This window comes from Monodelphis domestica, chromosome 2, assembly GCF_027887165.1.
Source record: "Monodelphis domestica isolate mMonDom1 chromosome 2, mMonDom1.pri, whole genome shotgun sequence".
Classification (NCBI taxonomy): domain Eukaryota; kingdom Metazoa; phylum Chordata; class Mammalia; order Didelphimorphia; family Didelphidae; genus Monodelphis; species Monodelphis domestica.
The window spans coordinates 517,181,363-517,196,571 of NC_077228.1; the positions used below are offsets into that span (position 1 = coordinate 517,181,363).

The window sequence follows — 15,209 nt, forward strand, 5'->3', positions numbered from 1 at the left end:
AAGGGCTAGGCAATGGGGGTGTCAAGTGACTTGCCCAGGGTCACACAGCTAGGAAGTGTCTGAGGCCAAATTTGAACCTAGAACCGTCTTGGAGTCAATACTGTGTATTGGCTCCAAGGCAGAAGAGTAGTAAGGGCTAAGCAATGGAGGTCAAGTGACATGCCCAGGGTCACACAGGTAGGAAGTATCTGAGGCCAGATTTGAACTTAGGACCTCCCATCTCTAGGTCTGGCTCTCAATCCACTGAGCCACCCAGCTGCCCCCTCTAAAATCTAATAAGGAATACCTATGAAAAGGAATCCTTTTTATCTTTTTTAATCCTAAATCAATTTTGCAAAGAAAAAAAAAAGCCTTGGAAAAACAACCTAAGAGGAAACTGGTTTGAAAACCACTTTGTTACTGAATTTGGGCCTATCACATTGTCTACAACAGACCCCAAAGTAATTACGTGGTAAAAAGGAAAGGAAAGCGCACACATTCATTTTAATACAAGCGGATACAAGTAGGTTTCTGACTGGCTACAGTAAAGGCTTGCAGGACGTAGTTCTGGGTGTTTCATTCTATTCCCTAAGAGTTAATGTGGACAAACTCAAAGGGCCGGGCTTGGCCACTCCTGGAAGATGAGAAGATGTCTTGCTTTGTGGATGCTCTGTCTAAGAGTAAAGGTTCTGTCCCTTACTAGGAAGCATCCTGCCTTGCCTGGACCACTTTCTGGCAGGGGAGGGCACTGAATTAATCACCCTTCCAGTTTGATCCATTTCCTTTAGTCTAATACCTGTCCTCGGAGTGAGAAAGAGGAACACAGGCATTGGAACCATGTTCTCCCTCATCTCTCCATCCCTGATTTGCAACGATGGCTACTTTTGGGCAATCAAAGTATAAAGCAAGATGTGGGGTGTTCTTTTAGACGCCCCAAGGACGTATGACTTCTCTTTTTCTTTCAAGAAGCTGATTGTCAAGGTTTTGGGGGGCCAGTCCAAAAGTGGGGTCTGGAATAAAGCTTCTAATTTTAAGCCTAGTTGAAATCAATCAAGACTCCTCTCCTTAAGAGGAAAAATTCTGTTCTCTCTTGAAAAAGAAGAGGACCAGCGATCTCAGTAGAGGCAAGGGGATCCCTCTCAAACCCGTGGCCCAACCATGCGTAACCACCCCCCCGCCCCCCGGCCCATGACAAAGCGGAGAGTAGAATAGAGAATAGAGTCGCGCTCTACTTATCCTCACATTTCTGCCTGGGGTACGCACCATGGGCGGTGCTGGCGTCGGCATGATGGCTGTGGGTGGGATGGCGTGTGGGAAGGGCGTGAAGGTGTGCTGGTGCGTGTGTTGGTGTGTGTGTTGGTGCTGGTGTTGATGCTGATGAAACTCAGTCCTCAGGTAGGGTGGAGGGCCAAGGGATGCCCCGCGGTCAGCACTCTGTGAGGCCAAAAAACGCGTGTTCAATTCCTGACGCAGGAGGTCTTGTTCTGGAAGAGAAGGCAAAGAGGACGATGGAGGACACCTCGCTTCCGGACGCTCCGCCTCGTTAGACCAAGTTCTTTAAGAGCAGAGGCTATTTTTTGTATCCTCAGAACCTAGCATGGTAGGAATTTAATTAAACATCGGACAATCGGGCAGTTGAGTTTCCTCTGTTTATTTCCACTGGAGACAATCCTGTGGACTCTTTTTTGAGGGTCTACATGCCTGCGTACCCTCTCTGTCTGCCTCAGTTTCCTCTGCTGTAAAATGGGAGATAATAATAGCACCTACCTCCCAGGGGGGCTGTGAGGAGCCAATAAAATCACATTTTGTAAAGCTCCTGGCACATACCACCAGGTGCTCTATGAGTTTATTTTTAGCCCATTTCCTCCTCTTACTTTAAATGGGTTGTTGGTGCAGTGCTGTTGGTTGTTGCCAACAAAAGAAGGTGAATGAAATTACAAAAACATTACATGGAAAAGGAGGGGGAAAAATCCTGCCACGAATCTGGATACAATGAGTCAATTTACAGACAAGGGTCGATTGTAAGCCCCGTGAGGGAAGAAACTGTTTCCTGGATGTCTGTGTATCCTGAGCAGTTACCACTGAGATGCTGCCTGAGCATGAGCAGCCCCAGATGGATCTGGGCTAAAAATAGACATATGTTCATTTATAACAGAATAATATTATAGATTATAATATTAAATATATTAAAAATATAATAAATAAATAACAATGATAGAAATATAATACAAAATAAAAATAAATACATAAAAATGTTTAATGAGTCCACGTCCCGCCCCACCCTGAAGAAGCCATCTCTGACCATCCGTGCAGTTTCAGAGCAGAGATGGCCACATCTGGTTCCTACCTGAGTAAGTGCTTCCTCCTGGGTGTCCAGGAACCTGTAAAGTCCCTGATGTCAATGGCGGAGGAGGAGGCAAAGCCGTGGGCGGGGCAAACATATTGGGGTGATGAGAGTGAGCAGGGGGCTGGAGGGTGGGTGTGAAGCTGTGGAGGGGACTGTGGCTGGGGAGAGAGAGGGGGAAAGGGGAGGCCGAAGGGTGGTGGGAGAGATGAGACTGTGGGGGCTGACTCTTCGCAGGCGTACTACTTCTGCTACTGCTGTTGGGGGAAGAAAGGAGAATATATTTTAAAAAAAGGAAAAAGAAAGCACAAGCAATTTTTTTTAAACCGTCATTGTGATTCCACAAAGGATCCTCTACTAAGCTGCTCAAGAATTTGTTCCATGCTAAAGAACTTCTCCCCATTTCTTCCTTTCTCTCCGTTTTTCTCCTACCTTTTGAGTTTCTCTCTCATAATCATTGGTGCAGGAGAGCATCCTAGTTTGCAACTTGTAGTTTGAGTTAACTGGGGGATGAAGATGTTAAGGGACTTGCCTGGAGTCACAAAATCAGGGCAGGTAAGAAGCAAGAGGTGAATTCAGGTCTCTCTACCACGGTACGCTAGCTCTAAAAAGGCTTCATCCAAGCTAGATTCTTCTAAACAGCAACCTCAGACTTCAAGTGATGGATAAATAAGTAAAGCTGCAGGCTGAGGGCTTCCTGGATACCTTTAAGACCAGGCATCTTTTTCTGAATTGTTTGCTGTCGTGGGCCACAAATGACTCCTGGACCGTCAGGGCCTTAAACTATCACTAACCCCATTTTTTTTCCCCTTTGAAATCCATACATTTGGGCCATCTAAGGAGATAGATTTATGTTCTACTTCCTCCAGTGACCAGTTCAAAAAGAAGCGACGTTAAGGAGATTGTGTCTAGATAAGCTACAAACTTGATGGTTGGTCATGTGAAAAAATATAGTAGACTAGAAATTCACAGACTTTAGCTTTGGATCCAGAAGGGCATCGTGTGGCCATTACGTCCAATTCCTCATTTTAACAATGATGAAACTTGGACCTAGTTTAGGAAATTTTAAGAGACTTGCTCAGGGTTACACAGAAACTCAGTTTGGGAAGCTGGATTTGAACTGGGTCCTTTGATTCCCAATCCAGCTGTCTTTCCACTGCTTCCTGGTGTCTATCCTACTGAAAAGGAGCAGGAGCAAAATGGACGTCTAAACACTGAGAAAAATACACACGCATATACACACCCGGTGTGATAATTGTGACCTCTTGAATAATCAGGAGTTTGCTGGGTTCCTTCCTATGAAAACCCTTAGAATCAATTCCTGCTGAGTTTATACTCCCTTTCCCTTTGTGATTTTATTAAAAAAATACACATACCCACACAACCCTTTCTCTTATGATTCAACAAATGTAGGTCTGAACAGAACTAGGGCTTTCAAAGATACTTCTCTTCCCTCTCTCCCTCTTGTTAGTACTCATCCTAGAAAAAGTAATCACCGCTTAAAAAAAACAACAACCCTCTAAAGATAATACTCATAGGCCAAATCTTTATGTGTCTGTAAAATCAGCAACCATTTTTGATAACCAAGCATCACAGAACAGTGAAAAGGGCAATGATTGGATTCATAAGATTTTGGACTTAAGGGTCTCTGATGCTTAGTGTCTTTGTGACCATGAGTAAGTCACTTAATCTCCTTGGGCCAAAGCTTTCTCTTAATGAAAGGGAAAGATGAGGAAGTAAATTAAGAGGAAGAGAAAGAAGGAAGGAAGGAAGGAAGGAAGGAAGGAAGGAAGGAAGGAAGGAAGGAAGGAAGGAAGGAAGGAAGGAAGGAAGGAAGGAAGGAAGGAAGGAAGGAAGGAAGGAAGGAAGGAAGGAAGGAAGGAAGGAAGGAGGGAGGGAGGGAAGGAGGAAGGGAGGAAGGGAGGAAGGGAGGGAGGGAGGAAGGAAGAGAAGGAAGGAAGGAAGGAAGGAAGGAGGAAGGAAGGAAGGAAGGAGGGAGGGAGGTAGGGAGGGAGGGAGGAAGGAAGGAAGGGAGGAAGGAAGGGAGGGAGAGAGGGAGGGAGGGAGGAAGGGAGGGAAGGAGGGAAGGAAGGAGGGAGGGAGGAAGGGAAGGAGGAAGGGAAGGAGGGAGGGAGGGAGGAAGGAAAATAGTGTTTTTTGAAGTCCTTTCTGGCTCAAAAGCTATGATCTTATATGTCACAAAATTTCTTGACTCTCAGTTTCCTCACTTATAAAATCAGTGAGTTGGACCTGATTGTCTTTGAAGTCTTTTTCAGCTTAAGCTATAATCCTATATGCCCCCAAAAGGGAAGAAACCCTCCCACGCTCACAATTCTTTTTTAAAAGATCCTCTCTCATATCTAGCTTGGTATTCTAAAAAGACTAGGTGTTTTATCTAACAAATGTGTGTTATTATGCAATAGAATTGGATGTTCTCCTGCCAGAAACTGATAGCTCAGACTTCCTTTGTTCCTACAACCAGCATTACCCTCCTTTCATTCTACTCTCAACCTCTCTGCCCTTTTCCCTGCTTCACTCTTTCTCCCAAAAGGATGGCTTGTCCTTGGTTTGTGGTCCTGGGAAACATCCTCCTCAGCACAATGTTCTCCTTCCACAGACCCCTGGCCTGACTCTGTGATTCTGGGAAGCTTTCTTCGGATCAAGGAAATGGCCATTTCCCATGAGCAACCACTCTGGGATTTCCCAGAGATGTCCCATGCCCTACTAGCTGCCTCCCGTGCAAGACAAGGAAGGAGAATCCAGCTCACCTTAAGCTGTTGAGGCTCAGGCTGCTGCTATTATAAGCAGACAATGGCTGGGAGAGGTTCTGAGATGAGGGGTGAGGCTGTACCGATGGGAGGCTTTGGTGGACAGTCTGGGTGGGCGACTGTGGCCTGGGTGGCCGCTGGACTTGAGGCTGGGGGGGAGGCTGTAGCTGGGCTTCTGGAGGGGCCTGCGGTGGCTGAGTGGCCTGAGGTGGTGGCTGAGGCAGGACTTCGGCACGCTGCAGCAGGACAGGGCCCGGGCCTGGGGAAGGGGCCGGCAACTGCGGCTCTGGCTGGGCTGCCTGAGGACAGGGGTCCTTCGGCACCACAGGCTCAAAGAGGGACTCCTTGCAACTGTCCTGGCTCTTCTCCTGGCTCCGCTCTAATCCCGATATCTTCGGGACGACGGGCCCTGCATCTTGCGTGTCATTTTCAGTTAGCGCCCCAACGCCTAACTCTGGATCTGCACAGAGAAAGGAAGAGACAAAACCGGGGCAGTTATTTATGAGTGCGGATGAGGCCGCGGGTCCAGGCCGTCCAACCCCGCTCCCCCGTTCCAAACACACTCCAAGCCCCAATCCCTTCATTCAAGCATTCTCTGAACGTGTCTCGTTCCCAGGCTCGCCAGCTTGGACGGATCTGGTCTGAAGATGGGAAGCGATGGCAGTGCAGCCCCGGACACTCAAGCAGAAATGTTTCTGGGGTGAGAGAGGCGAGGCAGAAAGCATGAAGGGTCTGGAAAGGGACCTGGGCATCCGGCCAAGCTGAAGATGAATGTTTTCCTTGATCTTGACAAAGTCCTTAATAGTGCAAAATTAAAACAATAGCCAACAACTTGATTTCCCCCCTTTTAAAACAAATACACAGTCCCTGTCTACATAAAAGGGAAGCGCCAGCAACGCCAAGCGCAGCACATGGGACTTAACAACACACAGATGTTCTCCTCTGCCTTGTGCATTTTTTGCCGGTGAGACAGAACTGACATTTGGGGAAATAAATTTCGCCCAGCCATTGCTGCTCCAGGAAGACAACTAGGCATCCCGGCCCAAAGAAATAGATCCCAGCCGTGCTTTGGATCAAAGCTGGAATGACACTCCAAGCAGGAATTTAAAACTGGGCTCACTTCAGCTGGGATTCTGACAGCCATGCTGGGAGAGAAAGAGCCCCCACCAGTCTGGGCTTTATCTTAAGAGTCCCATTCGCCAAGGCCTGGGGGGGAAAAGGGGGGCACACATGGGAACAGGGCACGGTAATTTATAAAACCTCTTCAGAGACTCTGACTCCCCAGCATCCTCATCAGAATGAAGCCTTTTCCTGAGTCCAAATCTGGTTTCAGACAGTCATTAGATTTGCTATTTGAGCCTGGGCAAGTCACTTCACCCTGTTTGCCTCCATTTCTTCTTCTGTCAAATGAGCTGGAGAAGGAAATGACAAACCACTCTAGCAGCGTCTCTGCTAAGAAAATCCTGTTTGCCTCAGTTTCCTCATCTGTCAAATGAGCTGGAGAAGGAAACAGCAAGCCTCTCCTGTATCTCTGCCAAGAAAGTCTCAATGAGGTCCCAGAGACTGAGTTGATTGAAAAACAAACAATAAGTAAAATAAAAATAGATGATCCCCTATAGATGATAGGTCTAGGGATAGATTGATGATAGAAAAATGTAGAAATACCTAGATAAAGGGAGAGAGGGAGGAAGGGAGAAAGAGAAGAGAAGAGAAGAGAAGAGAAGAGAAGAGAAGAGAAGAGAAGAGAAGAGAAGAGAAGAGAAGAGAAGAGAAGAGAAGAGAAGAGAAGAGAAGAGATGAGATTCTGAAAGAAGGTGAGGGTTTAAGAGATAAGAGACAGAAGGAGAAAGAGAGAAAAAGAGAGAGAACAGGAGCAAGACCACCATATAATGAGAGGGAAGATATCATCTTTAGGGTAGAAGACTCTGTTTGGAAAATGGACCTCTTGCTGCTTTCCTTCCATATCCCTATAAGTACTCTCATGAATAGTCTAGCAGTTTTAACATATAAACATTGAAGAAAAAAAAATCTGTGTGTCCACAGCCAACCTGGCAGACCCAGCCAAACAAATCAATGGTCAGCACAAACATTCAGTGGTCTGCAAAAAAGCTGTCTGAACTCTAGACTAGATCCAGGACTCAGTGGGACCCAATTCCCACCATCCCCATCAGCCTGACTTCTTCACCATATGGGATGGTGCCTCTTCCTACTGCTTTGTCTTCCTAGACTAACAGTCCTCTCTGCTCCATAAAGACATATTTTGGAATTCTCCAACTAGCAAAGCCTCCAATTGTGGGTTATCCCAAAGGGGGGAAGGGACAGGCTTCTTTTTCCTTGTTTGTAAGCAGATGGTGTCTAGGGTCCTTCCCAGATCTAGCCTTGTTCTTTATCCAAGTAGAGTGAGAAGAGGACATGAGATCAGAGGAAAGGAGAGAGAGGATGAGGGAGAGAAACGTAAGAAAGAACATAGGAGTGGGAAGGGGCAGTAAGAAGTAAAGGAAGAAGAAGAGGGATGGAGAGAGGGCAAGAAGAACAGAGGAGAGTGAAGGAGAGGAGAAATAGAAGCGTCAACCCAATTTCTTTAAGTCCTCTGTCACTTCTAATTCAAACTTAAAACCTCCAGGCTCTTCAATCTAAACAACTCTAGCACTGATGATTTAAAACACATCCCCACTTCCCTACTTGCCTGGACTGGTGTTATACAGACAACCTGGTTGACTTGGGCTTGTACTGAAAAACTAGCAGAAAAGTAGTGGCCCATCCTGGCAAGTGACTTGACCAGTAGGAAATGCCCTTGTCCCAAGGGATGGAGCCAGAGTCAAACTAGAAGGGGGAACAACCAAAAGTTTTATTTAAGCCATTTCAACTGAGAACACACTGGAAAAAGGTGTGAAAAAAAGAAAATATATGAGATATCTTCTTAAACACAGGAGGCCCCCTCAGAAATAGTTGCTGATTAGATGGAACACACACACTCAGGGTATATTCCATTGGGGAACCAAATTGTTATAAGAGACATAGACAGACAGAAGGAATTTTTAAATCAAGCACCAGAATGCCTGAATTTGTCTCCTACTCTCTGTGGAATTTTGAGATCCGTCACTTCCACATTTCTGGGCCTCAGTTTCCTCAACGATAAAATGAAGAGTTTGGATTATACAGGAAGGGAAGGAAGGGAGGGAGGCATGAAGGGAGAGAGGCATAGAGTGAGGAAGGAAGGAAAATCAGTTCCTACCCTCAAGAAGCTTACATTCTATTGGAGGGGGTGTAGGGCAGGATAGATTACACTTAAGTTATGACCTCTGCCCACCCTTTGAAAATAAAGATACTTTGGGGTTCCTTGGAAAGCAGACATTTAAGTACTTTATACTACTGTTGATTTTTTAAATCATGCCCTTCACAAAAACAGCTTCAGGGTGTGGGTGACTTATGCCTACCATAAACCAACAATCCTTTTAAATGCTCAATGCATAAATGTTTCTAATAGTAACATGGAAAAAAAAAACAGTAGAGAAAATAAAAATGTACATGGATCGAATTGATGGCAGTATTTCCCAGGTAGATTTTATAGGGGTGCTAATACCATTCTGGATTCTACTATAATTTCTGAGTGAAACGACTGTCCCATTTTCTTTGATAAAAAGCTTAGGACACTTTCACTATTTTTGTTTTTAAGCATGAAAGCTAGCAAGTTTTTTTTTTCTTTTTTAATGACTATACACTTTGGAAATGTTAATGGGAAAACACTTGCCAAGAAGGCAATTAGGTGACCCAGACGATAGAGTGCCAGGTCTGAAGACAGGAGGTCCTGGGTTCAAATCTGTCTGAGGCACTTCCTAGCTATGTGATCCTGGGTAAGTTACTTAGTTCTAATTGCCTAGCCCATACCTACTACTTAGTATTGCTTCTAAGACGGAAAGGAAGGAAGGGAAGAAAAGGAAGGAAAGGAAAGGAAAGGAAAGGAAAGGAAAGGAAAGGAAAGGAAAGGAAAGGAAAGGAAAGGAAAGGAAAGGAAAGGAAAGGAAAGGAAAGGAAAGGAAAGGAAAGGAAAGGAAAGGAAAGGAAAGGAAAGGAAAGGAAAGGAAAGGAAAGGAAAGGAAAGGAAAGGAAAGGAAAGGAAAGGAAAGGAAAGGAAAGGAAAGGAAAGGAAAGGAAAGGAAAGGAAAGGAAAGGAAGGAAGGAAAGAAGGAAGGAAAAGAAAAAAGGAGTTTAAGTCTCCTGGGTCTCCAATATTCTATAAGCTCCATGAACTCAGGAACCTAAATAGCATCTTTTGTTTTTCAGTCATTTTTCAGTCATGTCTGACTCTTTGTAACCCCACTAAGTGTTTCCTTGGCAAAGATTCTGGAATCATTTGCCATTTCCTTCTCCAGCTCATTTTATAGATGATGAAACTGAGGCAAAAGGGTAAACTGACTTGCTCAGGGTCACACAGTATCTGAAGTTGGATTTGAACTCAGGAAGATGAGTCTTCCTGATTCTGAGCCCAGTATTCTCCCCATTACACCCCTAGCTACTCCTTTATACATCACCAACATTTATTTATCTTGCCACTGCCCCAGCAGAAGTTAATTTACTCAGCAGTGGTATTGCCTCCCCCTCACTTGGCACTGAGATGCCTTGATTGATAGGTGGGTGAAAACTCAGTTCAATTCTCTCTATCTAGCCAGCCCCATCCGATGCTTCATATTCCAGCCTGTCATCCACCATGACACCAAGAACTACCCAGGAAAGGCATTTTGCCAAGTACCCTGCTGCAGCACACATCCTTCTGCCCATCCTCCTCCAGCTTTGGCTAAGGGAACAATAATCAAATCGATTCTGTCGATGCTAATGGAAAGAGCTTTATCGTCTGGTGCCTTGTGGCTGCACTCACCAGTAGAAACCAGGGTTACTAATCCATACAGAAGGATCCCTGTGGGCTATCCTGACAAGTTATAATTTCTGTATTTTTATTTGTTTTGTTAAATCTTTCCCAAACACATTTAAACTGCATGTTAGACATCTCTGGTCCTCCCTTATCAATGAGTTGTGAGCAGTATCAGCCTATTAAAACATAAGCAAGGATTATTTCTTTGGTATTTGCATCCAATTCAGTCCCATGCACAAAACCCTCAAGTCCAGAGTATTTGCCTACTTAATAAATATTCACTGAATGAATTCACTCCATAAGCAAGAAAGGAGGATTGTTGTAAACAACAGGTTCAGGACAGATTGATTCACTTGAATGTCTAACTCTTTCATCAGAAGAGGAATGAGGATTGTGGTCCCCTCACTGGTCTCAGTAATTTCTGGCAAACATAATCTCTCCTCAAAGAAAACACTGAGCACTTCCACACACCTGCTTTCTTTTTCTCCCATAGGTGGTTAGATTTGCTTCCCAACCATCTATTATTTTCAATCCTCTTTCAGAAAGAATTGGACCCAATGATCAAACAAAACCAACTTGTTAGCATGCGTGAGGGCAGTGACAGGCATTGAGTTTTATCGGTTTGATCGACAACGCACGTTTCTGGAGAGCTGACTTGGCTGTTGTTGAGTCTTGGCTCTGAATAATCCTTGGAAAGGTACCCAAGGACAGACACCTCTTGGTACCTGCCAAGGCCCCCAGAGGATCAACTCTTCATCCCTGCCTTCTGAGGTCTTCCTCCTGTCTATTCTAGATTCAGTGGACACCGTTGGATGGTCCCTGGAATTCTGACTTGAAATTTCAATTCTAGCAGTCCCTTGAATTGCAATACCTGTAGATTAGGGCTGAATGGGTCCAAGGAGGATACAGCTCCCAAGTTCAGTTCTTGCTCATTGACAATACTGACCTTAAATCAACCAAATAATCTATAATCCATCAATTAGTAAACACTTATTAAACACCTAATTGTGTTATGCTCCTAGAAGGCAAAGATAAAAATTAATCTTAAAGCATCTACACTCTACCTTTCTCTAGGTGTTTTATACCAGCTTAGCTCAACCTGGAATTCTTAGTTTTTTCTGTGTCATAGACCTCTACAGGCACTCTGAGGAAGCCTACAGACCCCTATCTCAAACTGCTTTTAAATAGTTAAGAAAATATTAAATTTAGGTTAGAGATTGTTGCGAATAAAGATGTATTTTTTCCACCATCCAAATTCAAAGATATCCTGAAATCTATCTGTGGACCCTCAGATCTAAATCCTTTTATACTATCTTCTGGTACAAATTTTTCCCACAATGGCCAGGCATCTGATCCAGCCCATGAACCCTAATGGTTTCAACTGACTGAGGTCTATTCACTTGGGGAAAAGGACACCCATGGACCAAGAGCTTAACAGAAAGAATTCTGACTCTGGAATCAAAGGACCAGGATTCCAATTTCATCCCTGATGCTTACTGGCTGTGGAACTTAAGCAGATTTTTCAGTCTTCCTAGAACTCTTTCTCTTCATGGGTAAAATCAGGGAGCTCAACTACAAATAGCCCTTGAGATCCTGGATGTGGAAAATAAGGGGGTCAGATTTGACAATCTCAGAGGACCCTTCTTGCCCTGGATTTATAATCCTCTAAATAAAAGGAAGGGTTGAGATTTGTATTCCGTTAGAATCAGAGGAATACAAAAACTAAAATTAGCCAAGACTCTATTTTGGAAATTCAGACTTGCAATTCCAAAGGCATTTTCCCTACCTCATCATAGAAAGGTCTCGCTAAAGTATAGGGAGATGTCAATTTTCAGGGCACATCCTCGGGGAGACAGCCTCTAAATTTACTAATGCTGGTAAGAAATTAGTCTGTAGCTCTGTAGGCAGACACAGGTCTTGACTATGTTTACTACCTTGCACTGTAATTAAGACTCAAGGGTAGAAATAATACAAAGGCAATTCTCCATGTAGTATCCCCTGGGCATGTGTGTGTCTGTTAACCAGCTCTCCATAAAAGAAGCTATGGAAATGTTCCATCTCCCCGACCTGCCTTCTCCTCCTAAACTCATAAAACTAGAAACACGAGCCTGCATAAAGCGAGAATGAATGACCCAAGTAGGGACCGGATTCCACGGCCGTCAATATCACCATTGGAAATCAACAAGTCAGAAACATCGGCAAGGGATTCTGAACGAAAACAGATTAATTAGCCAGTGTTTAGCAGCTAGCTGTTAGGTTAGAGCTAGAGGTGGATTCCAGAAGAAGGGAATTAAATTCCTGGTTAACGTATCCTAGACGGACAGCTCTAAGCAACCTCAGTTTCTTCATCAGGAAAATGAGGGAAATAACTACCCATTTCAAGGGTTGTTGGTTTGATCATTGGCGCTGAGCCATGTAAAACTCCACAAATCTTAAAAAGCCATGTAAATGCTAAATATTATCATTACTGCGCCTACTATTAGGAGAACTCAGAATGCCTAAGAAGATAGGGCCTGGGGGTAAATAATACACCATGAGGAAGTCTTGGTTTTAGAATTAAAACCAAGGATCCAAATCCTAGTCCGGTCCCTTCCTATGTGACTTTGGGCCTCCATTTTCTCATCTGTACAAGGGAACTGAACTGGTCAGGATCAGAACCATCAAATAAAAGCTAAAAGTGGACCATAACACTCCTGAGTGTTGATGGAACCAGATTAAAAGGTAATTGGGATAGGGAGCACCGAGGTGGCAGGCCTAGAGATGGGAAGCCCTGCATTCAAATCAGGTTTCAGACACTAGCTTGAGTGACACTGGGCAAATCATAAAGTGTGTGCCTCAGTTTCCTCATCTATAAAAATTCTGTGTCTCTCTAGTCCTCAGTGAAGTACCCTGTACTCAGTAAAGGCTCAGGAAATATTTCCTGAGTGGAATATAATTGTTTTGGCACCCCTTAGAAGACCTCGATGCAGTTGGTAATAAGGGTAGGGGGCTGGTAAGGATTTCCCTGGGCTGATGGGAGTTTCTCAGCGCATCAATGGAAGATTTTCTCAAACGCCAGGCCAGGACAAGGCATACGGTTCAGCAGCTAATCTCGAATGTATTTCCACTTCCTTTCATTTTTTCCCAAAGGCCTGGGCTTGACAGATAATTTGTCTTAGAGTGTGCTCCCTCCCAAACAGCATCGACACTTTATATTGTTTACTCCCTTTGAATCTTTCAAAAGAGGGAGCCAGCTGGGGCAGTAGGAAAAGTGAGAAATTAAAAATGACGAGTGCATTGAATGGATTTAGTTCCAAATTTTCAATGTCACCTTCTAGTCAACTACATGAATAGGGAAATAATATAACAAGTGTTAAACATGTGACAAATGGGGATAGCTTTTATACAGGCAACCCGGTGCGCAGATGGAATACAGCTCGATGGGAAAGAGCGGGGTTTGGTGGGCCTTAGACAACATCTCCTCACCTCTCAGTTTCCCCATGTGCAAAACAGGGATTTGTGTTGGTTTGTTTCCTTCCAATCCAGAAAGAAAGGCAAATCCCTGGCATGGAAATTCCCTCCTTTGTCAGGACAGACTGGGCGATGTGACTGTATCTTGTAATCTTAGAAAGTTTGGAGGGGAGGATAGGGCAGCAATGAGAGGAGTCCAGACCACCCAGTCCTTCTGACCCAAAAGCAGACAGACCCTCTACTCACTACCCCATGGCTGCCATTCAGGGATATTGAGAAAATAACTGTCACACCATGGGCAAATCCCCCCACTTCTGGAAACACTCTGTAAACGCGAGCCATTGTTATTTTACACAACAATAATCTACCCAAATCATCTGCAGATTATTACATTAAAACGAGCATCTCCATGGTCGCTTATAACAGTAACTCGGTCCCTTTAAAGGATGTCACAAAAACATGAAACTACATTAAAAGAGTTATTAATCTTCCACTGGGATACCAAGTTCTCTAGATTTATAATCTCATTAAAAAAAAACAAACCAACCAAAAAAAAACAACAAAACACACACACACACACACACACACACACACTACGGGCACGTCTTCAGCCACAGGTTTCTCACGTGCTAAATGAGGGAAGAGATGACTTCTAAGGTCTCTTCCAGTTCTAGTTCTAGGCTCCTTCCTACCTTTGGGACCTCGGACACTTAATTCCCTGCACATTCTGGGTCTCAGTATCCTTACATACAAAATGAGGGGGTTGGATTAGAGGACATCTGAAACCCTTTTCCAGCCCTCTGATCTTTACCCAGTGCCTACGACACTGGAAACACCCCAATTTCTAAAATCAAATCTACAGCACCCATCAATGAACCAACAATCCTTAGTGACGGCAGTATCTATCAACAAAAAGAAAAGGAGACAGCCTAGTCCCCCCATCAGGGTGGCAGAAGGATGAATCTAAAGATTTAATACTAATAAAAGAGACAGGAAGAAGGGACAACTTTTCAGGTCTTGGAGTCATTTACCCTTGAAATTTAACAAGTCGGACTCCTAGAAAGAATCCCCACTGAAACAGATAAGACAGTCATTTAGACTCATCTAATTCCATTGCTGCTTCCATTCAACCCATTCAGCAGAGCCTAGAAAGGTGGATATTAATGAGGTCACTTAAAATTCCACCTGCTAAAATTCTTTACACAGAGGATGGATAAACCCTTGTCTCTCCCAAATGAAAATGAGTTATAGTGAGGGTTATACCTGCCACGATCCCTTCTCTGTTCCTTAACACCATCCATAGAAGATAACAAGAATGAACAGGAATGCAAAGTCACACCATACTAGCGGGGGATGGAAAATCATGAATCCAGGGCAATGGGGGCTTCATAGATGGGCTGTCCCTACACCAAAACTGAGATACCAGGCTGGCGATGCTAGAAGGATCCTGGCAAGGGAAACACAAGTACGTGTTCAGTGGCAACATCCCCACATTTGTCCCATTTCAGGCTCGGTCGGTTGGGTTTTTATTTATTCCAGTTTGTAGATGACGCTTATTCTTTCAAGAGACGGCGCCATAAGAAGCCACCACTCAAAAGGGCTGAAGATAAAAGAAATAGAATTTTGGCTCTTAAGCAGGAAGGGGCCTCCAAGGCCATCTTTGTCCAGCCTCGTTTTCCAGATGAAGAAATTGAGGCAGAATGATGAGCTTAAAGTCATAGAAGGAGGCACAATTTGAATCCAATCCCTATGACTCCCAAGTCCATATGGGCTCTTTTCTACTCCTGCTGCCCTTCCA

General features: G+C 44.3%; 1 protein-coding gene across 1 annotated transcript in view; it reads right to left on the bottom strand.

Moving 5' to 3' along the window:
• The window catches only part of AUTS2 (activator of transcription and developmental regulator AUTS2), a 976,332-nt gene that overhangs the window by 38,644 nt on the left and 922,479 nt on the right, over positions 1-15,209 (bottom strand). The window contains exons 7-9 of the mRNA XM_056814770.1: positions 5,092-5,551; positions 2,327-2,580; positions 1,243-1,463 (exon numbers count right to left, since the gene is read on the bottom strand). Of these exons, the coding sequence (XP_056670748.1) occupies positions 1,243-1,463; positions 2,327-2,580; positions 5,092-5,551 (935 nt within the window). The remainder of the gene's footprint in view (positions 1-1,242; positions 1,464-2,326; positions 2,581-5,091; positions 5,552-15,209) is intronic.